The sequence below is a fragment of the Mesoplodon bidens genome (assembly GCF_964165515.1).
Source record: "Mesoplodon bidens genome assembly, chromosome: 8".
NCBI classification, from domain to species: Eukaryota; Metazoa; Chordata; class Mammalia; order Artiodactyla; family Ziphiidae; genus Mesoplodon; species Mesoplodon bidens.
This window is the reverse complement of record NC_138165.1, coordinates 112794572-112810827: the sequence shown is the minus strand read 5'-3', so window position 1 is coordinate 112810827 and position 16256 is coordinate 112794572. Positions and strand designations below refer to the sequence as shown.

Below are 16256 nucleotides of genomic sequence, written 5' to 3'. Positions count from 1 at the left end.
CCAGGAATCTTGGTTTTGAAAATTCTCATTTTCTCCAGATGACAAATGGTGCTTCAATTAAGAGATGAGCTCTAAGAAGAACTCAAATCCAGGGCACTGCTAGGAAAACGGGGAAAGAAATCAAGCCAAGGGTGTGACCATGAGATCCTTTGTTAAGATCTTAGAAGGATCTAAAGTGGTGCCTCAGTCATAAAAACTCTTTCAGAAGAGAATAAGGATACGCCCCAAAGACCCCTTTACTCACACGATGGTACCTCTGTGTGGCACAAGGACATTGTCTGCCAGCAGAATGCCAAAGTATAGCAGGAATTGCCTCAAGGAGCCCTAAGATTTGCAGGATACCTTCCAGGTTCTTAAAAGAGTTAAATATGCAGAAGCACCACCAGCTAGCTGTGAGGAGGACAGTGATAAATCAGAACGCGGAGAGGCCTTCTGGTCCCCGGAATTGTGTGTATTGGCAGAAGTCAGGGTGAGAGAGCTATTTAGCTAAAAACATTTTACACCTTTCATGTAAAAGGAAAGATGGGTCAAATAGCAGAACTGAAAACCCAGAGGGCAGAGCAAAGAGCCAGAGAGAATTATTCCCAGGCAGTCCAGACAGAATTAAGGAACTTCCAGAATTTCCCAGCTAGATTTTAAACTTGCTATGGTTCAGTGACACCTTTGTGCCTCCCATTTCCTTCCTTTTTGTGCAGGAATGTCTATAGACATTATCACCATTGTATCTTGGTGTGTGGGGATGCAAATAACTTCTCTCTTTAGTTTTACAAGTCTACAGATGGAGAAAAACTGTACTCAATGAGCCATAATTAAGCAACTACACCTGAGGAGCCTCGTCCACACTTGGGCCTAATATAAATTGTAAGATTCTAGACTTTGAACTGATGTAGTAATGGGATGAGATTTTGGGAACCCTGGGATGGAATGAGGAGTGTATTATTCGTGTGGGATAGAAATGAATCAAATGAATAGAATACACAAAAATATGGGATGTATTTCTGAGATTAGATTATGAAACAACTCTGGCTTCCATCTTGGGGTTTTCTTCTCCCCATCTCTCTCTCTCTCTCTCTCTCTCTCTCTCTCTCTCTCCTCTCTCTCTGTTTCTGTCTCTTATTGCTTATTCTGGAGGAAGTCAACTGCAATGTCATTAGTCAGTGCTGTCGAAAAGATGGATAAATGAGCTTGGAAGTAGAACTTTTGAGTCTTGTCTGTGGACACAGGTAATCTTGGGAGTGGATACTCCCCCAGTTGAGCCTTTAGATGACCACAGCCCAGAATGACATTTGATTTCTGCCTCAAGAGAGACCTTGAGCCAGAACAACCCTGCTAAGCTGCTTCCACATTCCTGACCCACAGAAACTGTAAGATGATAGGTGTTTTGTTGTTTTGTTTGTTTTTGGTTTTTTTAGCCTCTAATTTTGGGGTAATTTATTAATCGGTAATAGATAACAGAGCTATTCTAGTTTCTTTGCATTTCCATGTAAATTCTAGATTTAGCTCATAAATATGTACCCCAAAAAAGAAAATCTGTGAGGATTTTGATTGGGTTTGCATTGATTGAATCCATATATCAAATTTGGGTGAATTGATATCTTAACAGTATAGAATATTCCAATTCGTGACCAAAAATTATCTCTCCATTTATTTGGGCTTTCTTTAATTTTAAAATTAGTGTTTATAATTTTGTGCAAATATATTTTGTGCTTATTTTGTTAGATTCACACTGAAGCATTTCATTTCTTTGGTGCTACTGTAAATGGTACTTTTAAAATTTCAATTCCAATTGTTTATTGCTAGTATATATAAATATTATTGCTAGTATATAAATATTTTGTATGCCTACTTTGTATCCTACTTTGTATTGTTCTAAGAGATATTTTATAGATTCTTTGAAATTTTCTGTATAAACAATCATGAAGTCTTCTTAACTGGCATTATCTACTAAAGTTAAACATGTGACCCAGCAATTTTAGTTTACTTGGTATATTTGCAATATAAATCAGTACTTACAACCATCAAAAGATATACAAAAGATTGCTCATAGCAGCTTGAGTTATAATAGCTCCCAAAGTGAAACAACTCAAATGGCTATCAACAGTAGAGAGGATAAATGAGTTTTGTGTATCTACGTGATAGAATACTAGGCAGCAGTGGGAAAGAAGGAAGCACTGCTACATGCAACAGCATGGATGCCTTTCACGGGCACTGTGGTGAGACAAATAAGCCAGACAAAAGAGTATACATTATGTAATTCCACTTTTATAATGTTCAAAAGCAGACAAAAGCAGTTTATGTTATTAGAGATCAGAATAGTCGTCACCCTCGGAGCAAGGTATTCATTGGAAAGGAGCACAAAAAAGCGGGCCTTCTTTGGTTCTGAAAGTGTTTTCAGTCTTGACATGAATGGTAGTTTCACGGGGATTTCCATGAGAATCACTGAGCTGCACACTTAGTATTTGTGCATTACGAATGGGGATGGAGGAGATTGGAGTCATACGGAGATAGTGGTCTTGGAGTTCACTGAGGGAGGGCAAATGATTACAGAGAGATGAGGGACAAGAACAGTCCCCCAGAGGGCACTAGCCTGAGCGAGAGAGTCCCACGAAAAGTGTCTGGGTAGGATGGCCAGGGTTGTTTGGAAAGAACAAGTATTTCCAAAATAATATCAGATACTGAAGAGCAAGCTGGGACTGACATGTACAATGCTGATACATGTGTTTAAGAGAAGCTGGCTGATATTTCCAGCAAAGACAGAAGGGCCAGACCAGATAGTGAAATTCTTGGGAGAAGCCACTCTTGACATCCCACAGGCAACTGAAAATAAACTGCAGTCCTTGCCTATCCCTGGAACTTAGGAGAAACACCATGCATGGCTGGGTTGTTTGGAGGACGCGAATGCCACATTGGGGAATACTGCTAGCTCCAGTCCACACCCTAAAGAAGGCCATATTTGAATGGGGGACTAAACAACAGCAGGTTATATCTGAGTCACAAAAAGCAGTAGCTCTACCATGCCCTTGGCCCTGATGATCCCCACTCAGTTATGACTCTGGAAGAATCTGTAAGTCACACTTTGCAGACTGGAGCTCATGGCTAAAGCCCGTGAGTGCCGCCCAGTGGCAAACACTGGGATTTTGGACCAGGACGGCTCCAGACCCAGTGGTGATGGCACACACCATCTGAGAGACAATCACCAGTTGCTGTTGGGCATTGAGTGCGAGTGTCCCTAAGACTGAGGATGTAAAATAGTCCTGAAGCCGGAGATACCCATAATGTCTTGGGCGATGTCAGAGAAACACTGGGATACGGAGGGAGTTCCATGACGACATGGAAATGGACACCCAGGAGCATGCTGCCAGGGAGTGGGAGGACCGGTCCCTTGTATTCACGAGCTGGGAGCCCCTTCGCCTGTGGCTGGCTTTAGAGCCATCTGCGGAGTGGCCAGATCCCGCTGCCGCGTGGACAACGTCCTATGACCATCTCTTGATTGACCAACCGTAAGAGTCTTGGTTTAGGGAGGGCAGCTCAACGTGGACGGGCAGCACCCTTTCCGGGCACTCCAGAAGGCTGTAAATGGGTCCTGATGGGAAGAGACACTCCGGACAAGGCTTTGCATACCCGATGGTAGATGAAAATGCTGAAATACTGTAAAAAGACTGGAAATAATATACTGTACCGATTTGGACCACGGAGCTACATTTCTTCAAACCAGGGAACACGCTTTACAGCCCATGGTGTCCAATAGTGGGCAAAGAGACACTGTATCTGCTGGATACATCATGTAGCATTTCATCCTCAGAGTAGTGGTTTGATAGGGAGTTGGAACGGGTCGTTGAAATGCTTGTTTAAAGGGTACGTAGCACTGGCTCCCTCTCAGCACGAGGGAGGCCAGGAGAGGGTCCCTACTCAGTAGCCCCCTCCTTTGCTGGGGGAGGGGGAGGGGGGGAGATGCAGTTCTCAACTTTCCTTTTCCTGTGCAGTGGTCCTGGGACCAGGGCTGCCAGTGCAGGTACTGGAAGCAGGGAAGGCCCCTCAGCAAGAACCTATAAGGATGCTTTAAACCTTTAGGCCAGAATTTCTGAGGGAAATGGGGTGAATTGTGCCCCATTCTCTCTGGAAACATTGGAGCGGACGGGGAATGCAGCGGTGTGGTCACTGGTTGAGGAGGCCCATGGACTCTGCCCTTGGGTGCCCCCCACCATGTTGGGGGAGCCGGATGAGGGGGAGGCCCTTGCTGGACTGGCATTGCTGCCAGGATTCTGGACTAGCACAGGGGCTGAAACTAATGTCCCTTGCAAAGGTGGAAAAGTTTGGGCTAAAATCGATGACAAATGGAGAGAAGGAAAGATAACACCTGAGGGCAAAGGACTGCATAAATGTGGTCTGCAAGGAGGGAAGTCCAGACAGCCTCCCAAATAGGACACGGGATACCCCCTGTGACTTTGAGAGAACAAACATTTCTTGAACAATGCCAATCTAAAAGAAAACGTGAACCAATGAGACTGATAACGGAGAAGGCATCTCTCCATTAATAAGGAGTAACTTCCCTCTATCAGCACCATGGGCCAACTTAGGTCACACGTCTGCCTGAAGCTGAACTCTTTCCAAGGCAACACTGTGAGCTGGTTTTCTGAATTCTGGGTTCTTGTGGATCTATTGAAGGCAAATGGATGTAACAACCACGCTTAGTATACAGGCTTAGACTAATTAATACTCTCCCAGGGGTTAGGAACAGGTGGTCTTGCCCCAAGTCCCATGGACTCAGTAGGGAAGGGATGGGCACCCAGACAGACTGGTGCCCAGGACTTCTGTTCATCAGAAGATATTAGTGAGAGGATGAAAAATGGAGAATATACCAATATACAGAGTGGAGAATGTACTTGTAATACAAATAAATTACCAAAAACACCTGAAGTTATGAATACAGAATTCAAATCAATGAAAGAAATACAGTGAGTTCAATTAAAAACAAGTCAAAGACTTAAGTCTTTTACCAGGGGGTAAGAGGATAAGGGGTAAGGAGGGGAGGGATTAATTGGGAGACTGGCATTGACATATACACACTACTATATATAAAATAGATAACTAATAAGGACCTACTGCATAGCACAGGGAACTCTACTCAATACTCTGTAACGACCTATATGGGAAAAGAATCTAGAAAAGAGTGGATATATGTATATGTATAACTGATTCACTTTGCTGTGTACCTGAAACTAACACAACATTGTAAAGCAACTATATTCCAATAAAATTTTTTAAAAAAGCAAAACAGGGCTTCCCTGGTGGCGCAGTGGTTGGGGGTCTGCCTGCTAATGCAGGGGACGCGGGTTCGAGCCCTGGTCTGGGAAGATCCCACATGCCACGGAGCAACTAGGCCCGTGAGCCACAACTACTGAGCCTGCGCGTCTGGAGCCTGTGCTCCTCAACAAGAGAGGCCGCAACGGTGAGAGGCCCGCGCACCGCGATGAAGAGTGGCCCCCGCTTGCCACAACTAGAGAAAGCCCTCGCACAGAAACGAAGACCCAACACAGCCAAAAATAAATAAATAAATAAATTTATAAAAAAAAAAAAAAAAAAAAAAAAAAAAAAAAAAAAAAGCAAAACAAGTAAAAGACTTAAATAGTTTCTCAAGAAAGAAAGTCACTGGATGCTAAGTGTATGAGCAGGGGCCCAATTTTATCAGCAGCTAGGGAAATGCACGTGGAAAATATAAGAAGATATGAACAAAATGGACAAAAACTTATAAAAATGTGAGCTCCATCCACACTCTTCATTAGTTGGTTAGCTTTTATTGCGTGGACGTAGTATAATTTGCTTGTTAAAGGACATCCGAGTTATTTCCAGCTTTTAACGATTGTGAAAAGAGCTGCTGTAAACGTTCGTGCGTAGGTTTTTGTGTGAATATACTTAGCTTTATAAGAAACTGCTGAGCTGTTTCCCAGGGTGGCAGTACGACCAGAGTTGCAGCTGCACCAGCAGAGTCTGGGAGTTCCAGTCTCCCTGCATCCTGGCCAGCAGTGAGGTTGTGGCTAATGGTGGTGCACACTTTTTCCTGTGCTTTTGGCCATCCTTTTATCCTCTTTGATGAAGCGTCTGTCTGCCCATTTTGTAATCGGCCATCCTTTTTTCATTCCATTGGCTTTCCCGAGAGCAGGAAAGTCACTGGCAAGTTGGGGTATTTATTTATAAGAATGACAACCTCCCTTCTGCATCCTCCTCCCCATGTCCAAGCTCAGTGATTCTCCAACAAGGGCAGCCCCAGACTCTCTGGGCAAGCACAGGTCTCTAGGTCACTCCTGTTTCTCCTGCCGACACAAAACCATCTTTTGGAAATGTTTGCATAACATCCATGAACCCCGAGATAGAGCAGGGTCCCCACCGAGTCCACCGCCCTGGACCACGCCACGGTCATGGCACATGGAGCAGCCCCTGCCCCCAAGCAGGAGCCATACCCCTCCCCAGCCCCAAAGGAAGGGGTAGCAGAGGTCTTGGTAAGGTCAGTGCTGTGTGGCTGGAGACTGAGTGGACAGGAGAGGAAGCTCGGTCAAGGGCCTGGACACCTGGACAGGGCACAGGGAGTGTCAGCAGCGAGGCCCAGTAGGGCTGTGACCCCAGCAGACGTCACGAGCAGGGACCGGAGGCCCGGGACGGGACGGGAGATTCCGCGCTAACTGGTGATGTGGGCAGTTACATCTCCGCGGAGGGGTAATTGGACCCTGGAGCCCCACATCTATACGCGATGGGGAGGAGACCAACAGCCGTTCTTCCGGCGCCGCCTTTGAACTGGCAGATGCTCAGAGCCAGGCCGGCTGCTTCAGGACGGGCCAGGCCACGCTGGGGGCCGCCCACTCAGGGGCCAGTGGGCAGAGAGGAGCGACACCCGGCCTGCGCTGGGTTGGGGGAGGCCAGGGACACCCGCGGCTCTCCAGGTAGGTTTCCGCGGGGTCCTGCCCCTCGGTGAAGTGGCCGGTCTGGCTGCCTCTGGACCTGGTCCCTCGGGGGGAAGTGTTTGGGGCGGGGCTGGGGTTGAGAGGTCCCTCAACGCCAGCGGCCCCCGGCCCTGATCTCACAAGGTGGGGGCTTCCTCCCCGCGTGCTTCACCCCACTGCACCCCACATCTCCAGCATCCTCCCCCCTGAGCTCTGAAGTTCTCCACCGAGGGGCACTCTTGCCACCGCCCACTTTGTCTGCCCCCCAGGAGACGCCCCCCACTCTAGGAACATGGGGGAAGCCCTGCCGAAGGTCTGCTTGTCCCTGCCCTCCACCCCAAGCTACTGATAGGATGCTCTCCATCTCTCTCCCCGACCCATGCCTGCCTGCCCGCTCCCCCTCCCGTGCCCTCCTGTCCTCACAAGGAGTCTGCTGAAACTGGACATGGAGGGACGTTTTCAGACAGGAACACTCTTTGGGTCTATTCCCCGTTTGCTGCAAAGCCAGAGCGGGTATTGGTGGGAGAGGGGGGCACAGGCTGGTGCTGTCACCACTTTGCTCACGTCCCCTATCGGGGTGCTCTGAGTCTCAGTGCAAGGGACCCCCGATTTGGGGGAGAGCTACCCCCGCCGCCGCCCCTCCGGCCCCGCCTCCTCTCCTCCGCCCCCGCCTCCTCCCCTCTGTGCACATGCATCCTCTCCTCCGCCCCCGCCTCCTCCCCTCTGTGCACCTGCATCCTCCCCTCCGATCCCCGCATCCTCCCCTCTGTGCACCCGCATCCTCCCCTTCGGCCCCGCCTCCTCCCCTCCGCGCACCCGCATCCTCCCCTCCGGCCCCGCCTCCTCCCCTCTGTGCACCCGCATCCTCCCCTCCGCCCCCGCATCCTCCCCTCTGCGCACCCTCATCCTCCCCTCCGCCCCTGCATCCTCCCCTTCGGCCCCGCCTCCTCCCCTCCGCGAACCCGCATCCTCCCCTCCAGCCCGCATCCTCCCCTCCGCCCCCGCATCCTCCCCTCTGCGCACCCGCATCCTCCCCTCCGCCCCTGCATCCTCCCCTTCGGCCCCGCCTCCTCCCCTCTGCGAACCCGCATCCTCCCCTCCAGCCCGCATCCTCCCCTCCGGCCCCGCCTCCTCCCCTCCGCGCACCCGCATCCTCCCCCCTGCTCACCCGGCTCAGGCTCCCTTCCACTGTCTCCCTCAATCCCACTGTGTCTCGCCCTCATGTAATCTTTCACTGATCCCCTCTCTGATGAGGCTGGAAATGACCACACATTTTCCTCATAACTGGGAACTTTGAGAGCAACAAGAAATGAAGAGGAACCTAAGAGTCACTTCCTTGAAACACTCTGCTCCGGCCCGTCACACTAAGGGCTGCTGCCCATCTCAGTGTGAAAGCAAGTGGCCTCCCCATGGCCCACGAGGTTCTGCTGACGTCCCCCCCCTTCCTTGGTGAGAGAGCCCCCAACCACTGCTCTGTGTCACTCTGCTCCAGCCAGGCTGTGTCCTTGACGCCCTCCACGCACCCAGAGGTGCCCCGGTGTCCCTCCCTCCACCCGTAGCCCCCTGGCCAGTCCTCACCCCGCGGGGACTTTGCCCCTGGGTCGGTGTCGCCTTCTCACTGACACTTGCTCCCCACGGCCCTAACCCGGACCTGCCTTCCAGTCTCACTCACAACCTCCGTACATCCTAAGCAGCTTATCTGCATGTTCTGAGCGGTGTGTACTGTTCTGTCTGCTTCCCTGCCCTCCCTAGAACTTACATTTCATGGAGACAGAAGTTTCCGACTGTTTTCTCTCCCCATCGACCCCAAGTACCTTGAAACCATCACTTCCCAGTAGTGGGCGCTCAGTAAGTATCAGAAGGATGGGGCCCCTCCCGTGCTTCCTCCGTGAGGTCTGAACAACGCGGCCCTACTAACTGTGTCTCTACATGGTGGTCCCTCAGATCCAACACATGCCAAAACAAGGTCTTCCTCCTCCTTTCTCTCACAAGTGTGCACCTCCCTTCTGCACCCAAATCCTGAACTCTCCCTTTGGGGGCATCTCATAGCAGTGCTGGGAGCCCAGGGGGCCCTCGGGAGGAGATCACAGCCGAGACCTGACGGATGCCCAAGTTCCGCTGGTGACGGGGCGGCAGGGGTACCTGAGGTCAGCAAGGTGCTCTCAGGGACTGAACGTGATTCCTCAGGCAGGATCCTGTCGTTCGACAGGGACAGACAGGAGCGAGGGGGCAGCAGAGGGCTTTGCTCAGGAGAGCGACGTTTGTGCGGAGAACGCTGGACGGATGCGGCTGGGAGAGGGATGTGGACCAGATGGAGTCAGGGGCCGTGGGGGAGGACCAGGCAGAGTTTCGGTGACGATCATTCCGGGTGTGGTGATGGAGCCTGAACTCGCGGTGGCTGGAGGAAGCCCACGAGGGTGGAGACAAGGCAGCCTGCTGGAGAGACGCGAGGCTGTGGGAGGGGTGGGACCAGCCTTGTCTTAGCCACGGGGGTAAGGAGAGCCGAAGCTTGGTGTCCGCCCGGGCAGCCGGGTTGATGGTGGTGCCGTGGTCCGAGATGAACACAAGGAGGGCGTGGACTCCAGGGCCCGTGGAGGCCTCCTGTCGTCGGCTGGACGCACGGGTGGGATCTGCAGAGGGACAGGGCGGTGCGGGCGCCATCTGGTGGAGACTGGAGGTGGGTGGCTTTGCTGAGTGTGGACAGTGAGAGCAGAAGGCTGGGGCCACAGCACCAAATGCGGAGGCGAGGCGAGTGGAGACGGAACGAAACATCCCCCAGAAATTAGGGAAGGGCTGGTCACTGGCATCTGGGGGGCCACCGGCCCACGGCGCGTGGGGACAGAAGCCAGGTGGCCGCGGGCCGAGGGGGCAGGAACCCAGACCATGGCTGCCGGTGAGCACTGATGGACGAGAGGGGGCCAGGCGTGACAGAGGTGCCAAGTCGTGGGGACGACTGGGGGCTCAGCGGAGACAGCGGCAAACAGGAGAGCTCGGAGGAGGGTCCAGCCCTTCGGGGTGCACAGGGACACGGAAGCCGCCCCAGCCCTTCCAACTGTTCAGGAGAAGCCAGAAATCTGTGCTTCTGTGTGGAATGTGCTGATTTTCCAAAACGATGATCAAAGTGAGGGTGTAAAGAGTTTTCTGTTATAAAACGTGTAGGATAAGAAGGGGACGTAATAACACAGTGGTGTCTGGGAGGGACCTGCAGCGTTGCTCAGGCTTCATTTAAATGCTCCCTCTGCCCCGCCATGAAACCTGCCCCCCAAGTATTCTTAAAATGTTGCTCATCTAAATCTTTGACTTATTCTCTAACACCCAAAGCCCAAAGGAAACCAAGGAGCCGGCAGGCCCCTGGCGAGTGGATTATGCCTCCATGCTTGCCGGCCGTGCTCTCTGCTCCACTGGTGGACAAGGAGGATGGGACTGGTGGACCTGCAAGTACTGATGCTTTATCCAGCGGAAGTTTGTTTTCTGATGTAACATATAGAGAAAAGAGTCATTTAGTTTTTTAACAAATATTTAACCTACAACCTTGGCATCACTTATTAAGCAATCCACCCTTTCCTCACTAATTATATCCCATGAGCTCTGATTTAGGACTTTCTACAGTTTCCACACTGTCCCATTGACTAAATGGCAGTACTCATTACTTTTAACATTTATTTTATTAAACTATTAGTTCCATTTTATTGTATTTTCTTATCTCCACAATAGCAAGTCCTCTTCATTAATCCTCTCCTTTCTTTTTCATGAACTTTATTTGCTATTCTCATCTGTTCATACTTGCAGATGATTTTAAGAATTATTTCATTCTGTTTTTTAAATTAATTAATTTGTTTTTATTTTTGGCTGTATTGGGTCTTTGTTGCTGTGCATGGGTTTTCTCTAGTTGGGGCGAGCGGGGCTACTCTTTGTTACGGTGTGCGGGCTTCTCATTGCAGTGGCTTCTCTTGTTGCAGAGCGTGGGCTCCAGGCACACGGGCTCAGTAGTTGTGGCATGCGGGCTCAGTAGTTGTAGCTTGCTGGCTCTAGAGCGCAGGCTCAGTAGTTGTGGTGCACGGGCTTAGTTGCTCTGCGGCATGTGGGATCTTCCCGGACCAGGGCTCGAACCCGTGTCCCCTGCATTGGGGGGCGGATTCTTAACCACTGTGCCACCAGGGAAGCCCTTCATTCTGTTTTAAGAAAAATAAAATTTGGTGAGCTTTCAACTATAATCGAATTAAATTTTAAAATCCATTTGGAAATATTGGTAGCTTTACAATATATTTTTCTCATCAAGGAACGTTTTCGTTATTAATTGCTGGAATATAGGAAGACAGTTATAATATCGGTTTTGAAATCCCTTAATTATAATAAGGTTCTGGATTTTCTAAGTTAAAAGCCATGTTATCGGATAGGGAGGGTGGGAGGGAGACGCAAGAGGGAGGGGATATGGGGATATATGTATATGTATAGCTGATTCCCTTCGTTATACAGCAGAAACTAACACACCATTGTAAAGCAGTTATATTCCAATAAAGAGATGTTAAAAAAAGAAAATAAATAAAAGCCATGTTATCTGGAAATAATGATAATTTTGTCTACTTTCTCCTTTTCGTAGTAGGTAGCAGAGGGCAGTGTTGTTGTGTAGTGGTGGTTATGAAGAAGACTCATCTTCATCCTGATCTCAGCAGGATGGGAGTGATTCTGGTGTCAACCACAGGGATGTTACAGGCTATTGGTTAAGAGATTATTATTATTTTTTTACCTGAAGTCATGATTTATCGGAAGCCATTGCTAAAAGAATCTACAACAAATGGTATTGACATTATTTTAGTTCTAAATTTTTATTGGAGTCTAGTTGATTTACAATGTTGTGTTAGTTTCAGGTGTACAGCAAAGTGATTGAGATAAATATATATATAATGTGTATATACATATATCTATTCTTTTTCAGACTCTTTTCCATTATAGGCTATTACAAGATATTGAGTAGAGTTCCCTGTGCTATACAGTAGGTCCTTGTTGTTTACCTGTTTTATATAGAGTAGTGTGTATCTGTTCATCCAAAACTCCTAATTTATCCCCCTCCCTTTCCCCGTTGGTAACCATAAGTTTGTTTTCTATGTTGAGTCAGAGATTATTTATCTATTAAAATAAACCACTTATTTGGGGATGACAAATGTATAAAAAGTTTGGAATCGTTTTTAATCTAAGCCTTTCCACATCAGCTGGGCTCTCGTGTGATCATTTTAGTCGCTTTGCCAGCCTGGCAGCCTCCGTGCACTCCAAGCGGTGGCACGCTTGCTTATCTGCAGTGTCTGCCTTCCTAATGTGCTGCTGGGTGCTATTTGCTGGCTTTTTATTTGACTTTTGTAACTATAGTAAAACAAAAAGATAATTGGCATACAGTTCTCCTTTTGTGCAAAGGAATTTGCCACTTTGTGAGATGAATTGGGAAGAAATTCCCATGCCCTGGGACAGTTTACAAAACATGAGGAAGCTCTGCTCCTGGTATAAAGGGAAGATTCGTGCTGGTGAAGCACCTGAGGCCACTGGCTTTCTCTGAAGCAACCCTAACAATTCTTGTGTTTATATTGTCGCCATGTTGAGCTTTCTGTCTTCACTTGTCAGTTTTCTCGGAAAGTGGTGACTTTGAGACTAACATTGACCATTGCATGACTGACTGCCTTTAGGAATTGTCTAAGCTCTTGGTGTGTCATTTTCCTCATCTGTAAAATGAAGCTATAAAAAGAACCACTGCGTAAATCTCTGCCTTTTCTTCTGGCTAATACTGTTTATTTTGTGAACTTTCATTTTATAGCCTGTTAGAATAGTGTCAGGGGGCAACCAGAAACTCTAACTGTCCAACTTAACAATTCCAAATTTCTAGCCCACACCCAAATGGGTTCACATTTTTCTCTTGTTGACATCCCTCAGGAAGAGCCACAGCCTTGGTGTTTGAGGACCCATGTGTCCTGGTGCTGCCACGACCTAGGGTAAGTCCATGAACTTTCCACTGTGAGCCTCAGATTTTCATCTGAAGAATGTGAGCCTTGTTCTCCCAGGGCCGTGGTGAGGATTACAGGGGGGGATTTATGTGGATACACCTGACACTTGTTATGGGCTAGGTGCCCCTTTATGGCGTTGAGGCTGGCTCTGGGGGACCCACCTGCAGGATGGAGAAAGCGTGCCGGAGCAGCCACTGGACTGTTCTGGAAACACTGCGTGTAGGAGCACTGTTTTCATGCCCCTTTCACTCCCCCATCACCCCTGTCACGTGCTGGACAGGTGGCCTCTCCCTCAGCGACAGGCCCCTCGAGAATGTTCTGGACTCCTCCTCTCTGCTGCCCAGCCACCCTCTGCCTTCTGTTTTCTCTCCTCCAGAATCGGGTTGACACCTCCCCTTGCTGATACTCCCCTCTGGATCTTTTTGATATTATGGGATTTTATCTTTTTATTCCTTTACCATATTTTAAGGGGGCCTTGACATGGTGCAAAGATAGACACGTGACCACTCTCCCCTCTTGGCCTGGGAGGCTGCTTCTGCTCCTGCAGACCCCCAGCCCTATGGAGAGACCCCATGGGTCTGGGGTCTGGTTAAGCTGGCTGCCATACACCCCACCGTCCCATGAGCCCTCCTGGTGTTCCTTCCTCTTGTACAATCATCTCTGAAACCAGGTGAAAGACCAAGCATCTACTAATATAGGTGACCCTGGTGGCGAAGGGCTGTGCATCGTTATTGTTGTTAGATTCCTTGGGAAAGTCTGGGTTATAAGAGCAATTAGACGGTTTCAAGATTGCCAGGGGGAGGAAAAGGGCAGCGTATTCCAGAGCCCCACGGGTCGCCAGGAGACCTAGAGCCGCCACGTTCAGTGGTAAAGGCCTAACTTGGAGACACTTTCTGCTCCCCTGCTGCTCCAGGAGCCCGCTGCCCTCCTTGGGCCAGAACTCACCCCCAGGCTGAGCTCTGCTTTCTTCCCCAGCCGTCCTCAGCCCTCATATGTCACGAAGCTCGTTTGCAACCCTGGGCTCCCCACACGGAAGGATGAGGGGGAGAGCGTGACCAAGGTCGGCGCCTTCATCCTGGTGGGCTTCCCCCCGGCCCCCTGGCTGCAGCACCTGCTCTCCCTCCTCTTCCTTCTCACCTCCCTCTTCGTGCTGGTGAAGAATCTGGCCGTCATCCTCACCATCTGGGGCAGCTCCTCCCTCCACAGGCCCATGCACTACTTTCTGGGCATCATGTCGTCCCTGGAGATCTGGTACGTGTCTGACATCATCCCTAAGATGCTGGACGGCTTCCTCATGCAGCGGGGACGCATCTCCTTCATCGGCTGCATGACTCAGCTCTACTTCTTCAGCTCCCTGGTGTGCACCGAGTGCGTGCTCCTGGCCCCCATGGCCTGCGACTGCTACCAAGCCATCATGACCATGGGGCTGTGCGTCCAGCTGGTGGCCTTCTCCTTCGTGAGTGGCTTCACCATCTCTGTGATCAAGGTCTACTCTATCTCCAGCACCACGTTCTGTGGCTCCAATGTCCTGAAGCACGTCTTCTGTGACATCTCCCCCATCCTCAAACTGGCCTGCACGGACCTCTTGACCACCGAGCTGGTCGACTTTGTCCTGGCCTTCATCGTCCTGGTGTTCCCGCTCGTGGCCACCATGCTTTCCTACGGACACATCACCCTGGCCGTCCTGCGCATCCCCTCGGCCACGGGCCGTCGGCTAGCCTTCTCCACCTGCGCCTCCTACCTCACCGTGGTCACCATCTTCTACACGGCCTTAATCTTCATGTACGTCTGGCCCCAGGCCATTGATTCCCGGAGCTCCAACAAGCTCATCTCTGCTGTTTACACTGTCCTCACCCCGATCATCAACCCCTTGATCTACTATCTGAGGAACAAAGAATTCAAGGATGCTCTGAAAAAGGCTCTGGACTTAGGTCAACTTTCACAGTAGCACAATTAAATGTCCTATAATCTAATCTGTGGTGATAATAAAAACATCTTATAGGACACTTTACTTTCTTTAATAGTGACACTTTATGTAATTAATTAATTTCTTTTTGGCTGTGCCATGCAGCTTGCAGGATGTTAGTTCCCCCACCAGGAATCGAACCCGCACCCTCAGCAGTGAAAGTGCAGAGTCCTAACCACTGGATCACTAGGGAATTCCCACTTTACGTTTTTTAAAGAAAATTTTTAAATGTAATTTAGCAAACCTACAGAACTGTGAATAAATAATAAGGCTTCATCTGGATTTGGTTTCACAAAAGAACCACACTTATGTCACCAGCACCCAGATCAAGAGTCAGAAGCTACCCTCACGCCCCCATCCCCAAGATTTCCACTATCTGGACTTCTAACACCAGATACTACTTTTGACGTTTTTGAGGTTTTTATGAATAAAACCATGAAGGATGATTTTACATTTGACTTCTTGCATTCATTATGATGTTTGAGTGAATCCTCAATGTTTCTGCATGTAGCAATAATACATGCATATAATGTGTAATATCCCACAGTACAAATACATCACAATACATTTATGCATTTTACTGTTGGGGATAGAATTATGGATACTGCCTATTATGGATAGTGCTGCTATAAATAACTGGTTTGTGTCTTTTCTTCAATGTACATACAGTTTTGTGAGCTGTGTGCTAGGCCAGACCTACGTATATAAAGGCTATGCCTACAATTCCTGCAACAAAAGATTCACGTATGATCAGGCTTCATAGAAACAGCAAGACTGTTTTCCCAAGTGGGTGCATGAGAATTCCAGTAGCTCCATATCCTTACCAACACTTGGCATTCTAAGCATTCTCTATTTGCCATTCTTCTGGGGTTGCAGAAGAAGTTCTCACTGCAACCTTAACTCTCATTTCCAATGGCCAAGTCTTCTAGGCACTTTTGTAAGTTTAGTGGTTTAATGTCCTTCCAGATGTGCCCTTTCTGAAGGGCCCTTGCCATCAGGTCTTTTGCCTATTTTTATATTGAGTCACTTTTTCTTTTTAACATGCAGGAGTTCTTACATATTCTGGGTCCATGGCCTCTGTTGGTTATATTCACTGCAAAAATGCCCTAGTGTCTGGGCTTGCCTTTCATTCTCTTAATGGTGTCTTTTTTTTTTTTTTTTTTTTTTTTTTTGGGTACGTGGGCCTCTCTCACTGTTGTGGCCTCTCCCTTTGCGGAGCTCAGGCTCAGTGGCCATGGCTCATGGGCCTAGCCGCTCTGCAGCATGTGGGATCTTCCCGAACCGGGGCACGAACCCGTGTCTCCTGCATTGGCAGGCGGACTCTCAACCACTGTGCCACCAGGGAAGCCCTTAATGGTGTCTTTT

General features: G+C 49.2%; 1 protein-coding gene across 1 annotated transcript; it reads left to right on the top strand.

Moving 5' to 3' along the window:
• Window positions 1-9838: 9838 nt before the first annotated feature.
• On the top strand, window positions 9839-14873 carry LOC308621781 (olfactory receptor 6B2-like; the record flags this gene model as incomplete). Its single annotated transcript, XM_081242518.1, has 3 exons — window positions 9839-9935; window positions 12855-12913; window positions 13839-14873. 3 exons carry the CDS (start codon window positions 9839-9841, stop codon window positions 14871-14873), a joined length of 1191 nt encoding a protein of 396 aa, XP_081098644.1.
• Window positions 14874-16256: the final 1383 nt, after the last annotated feature.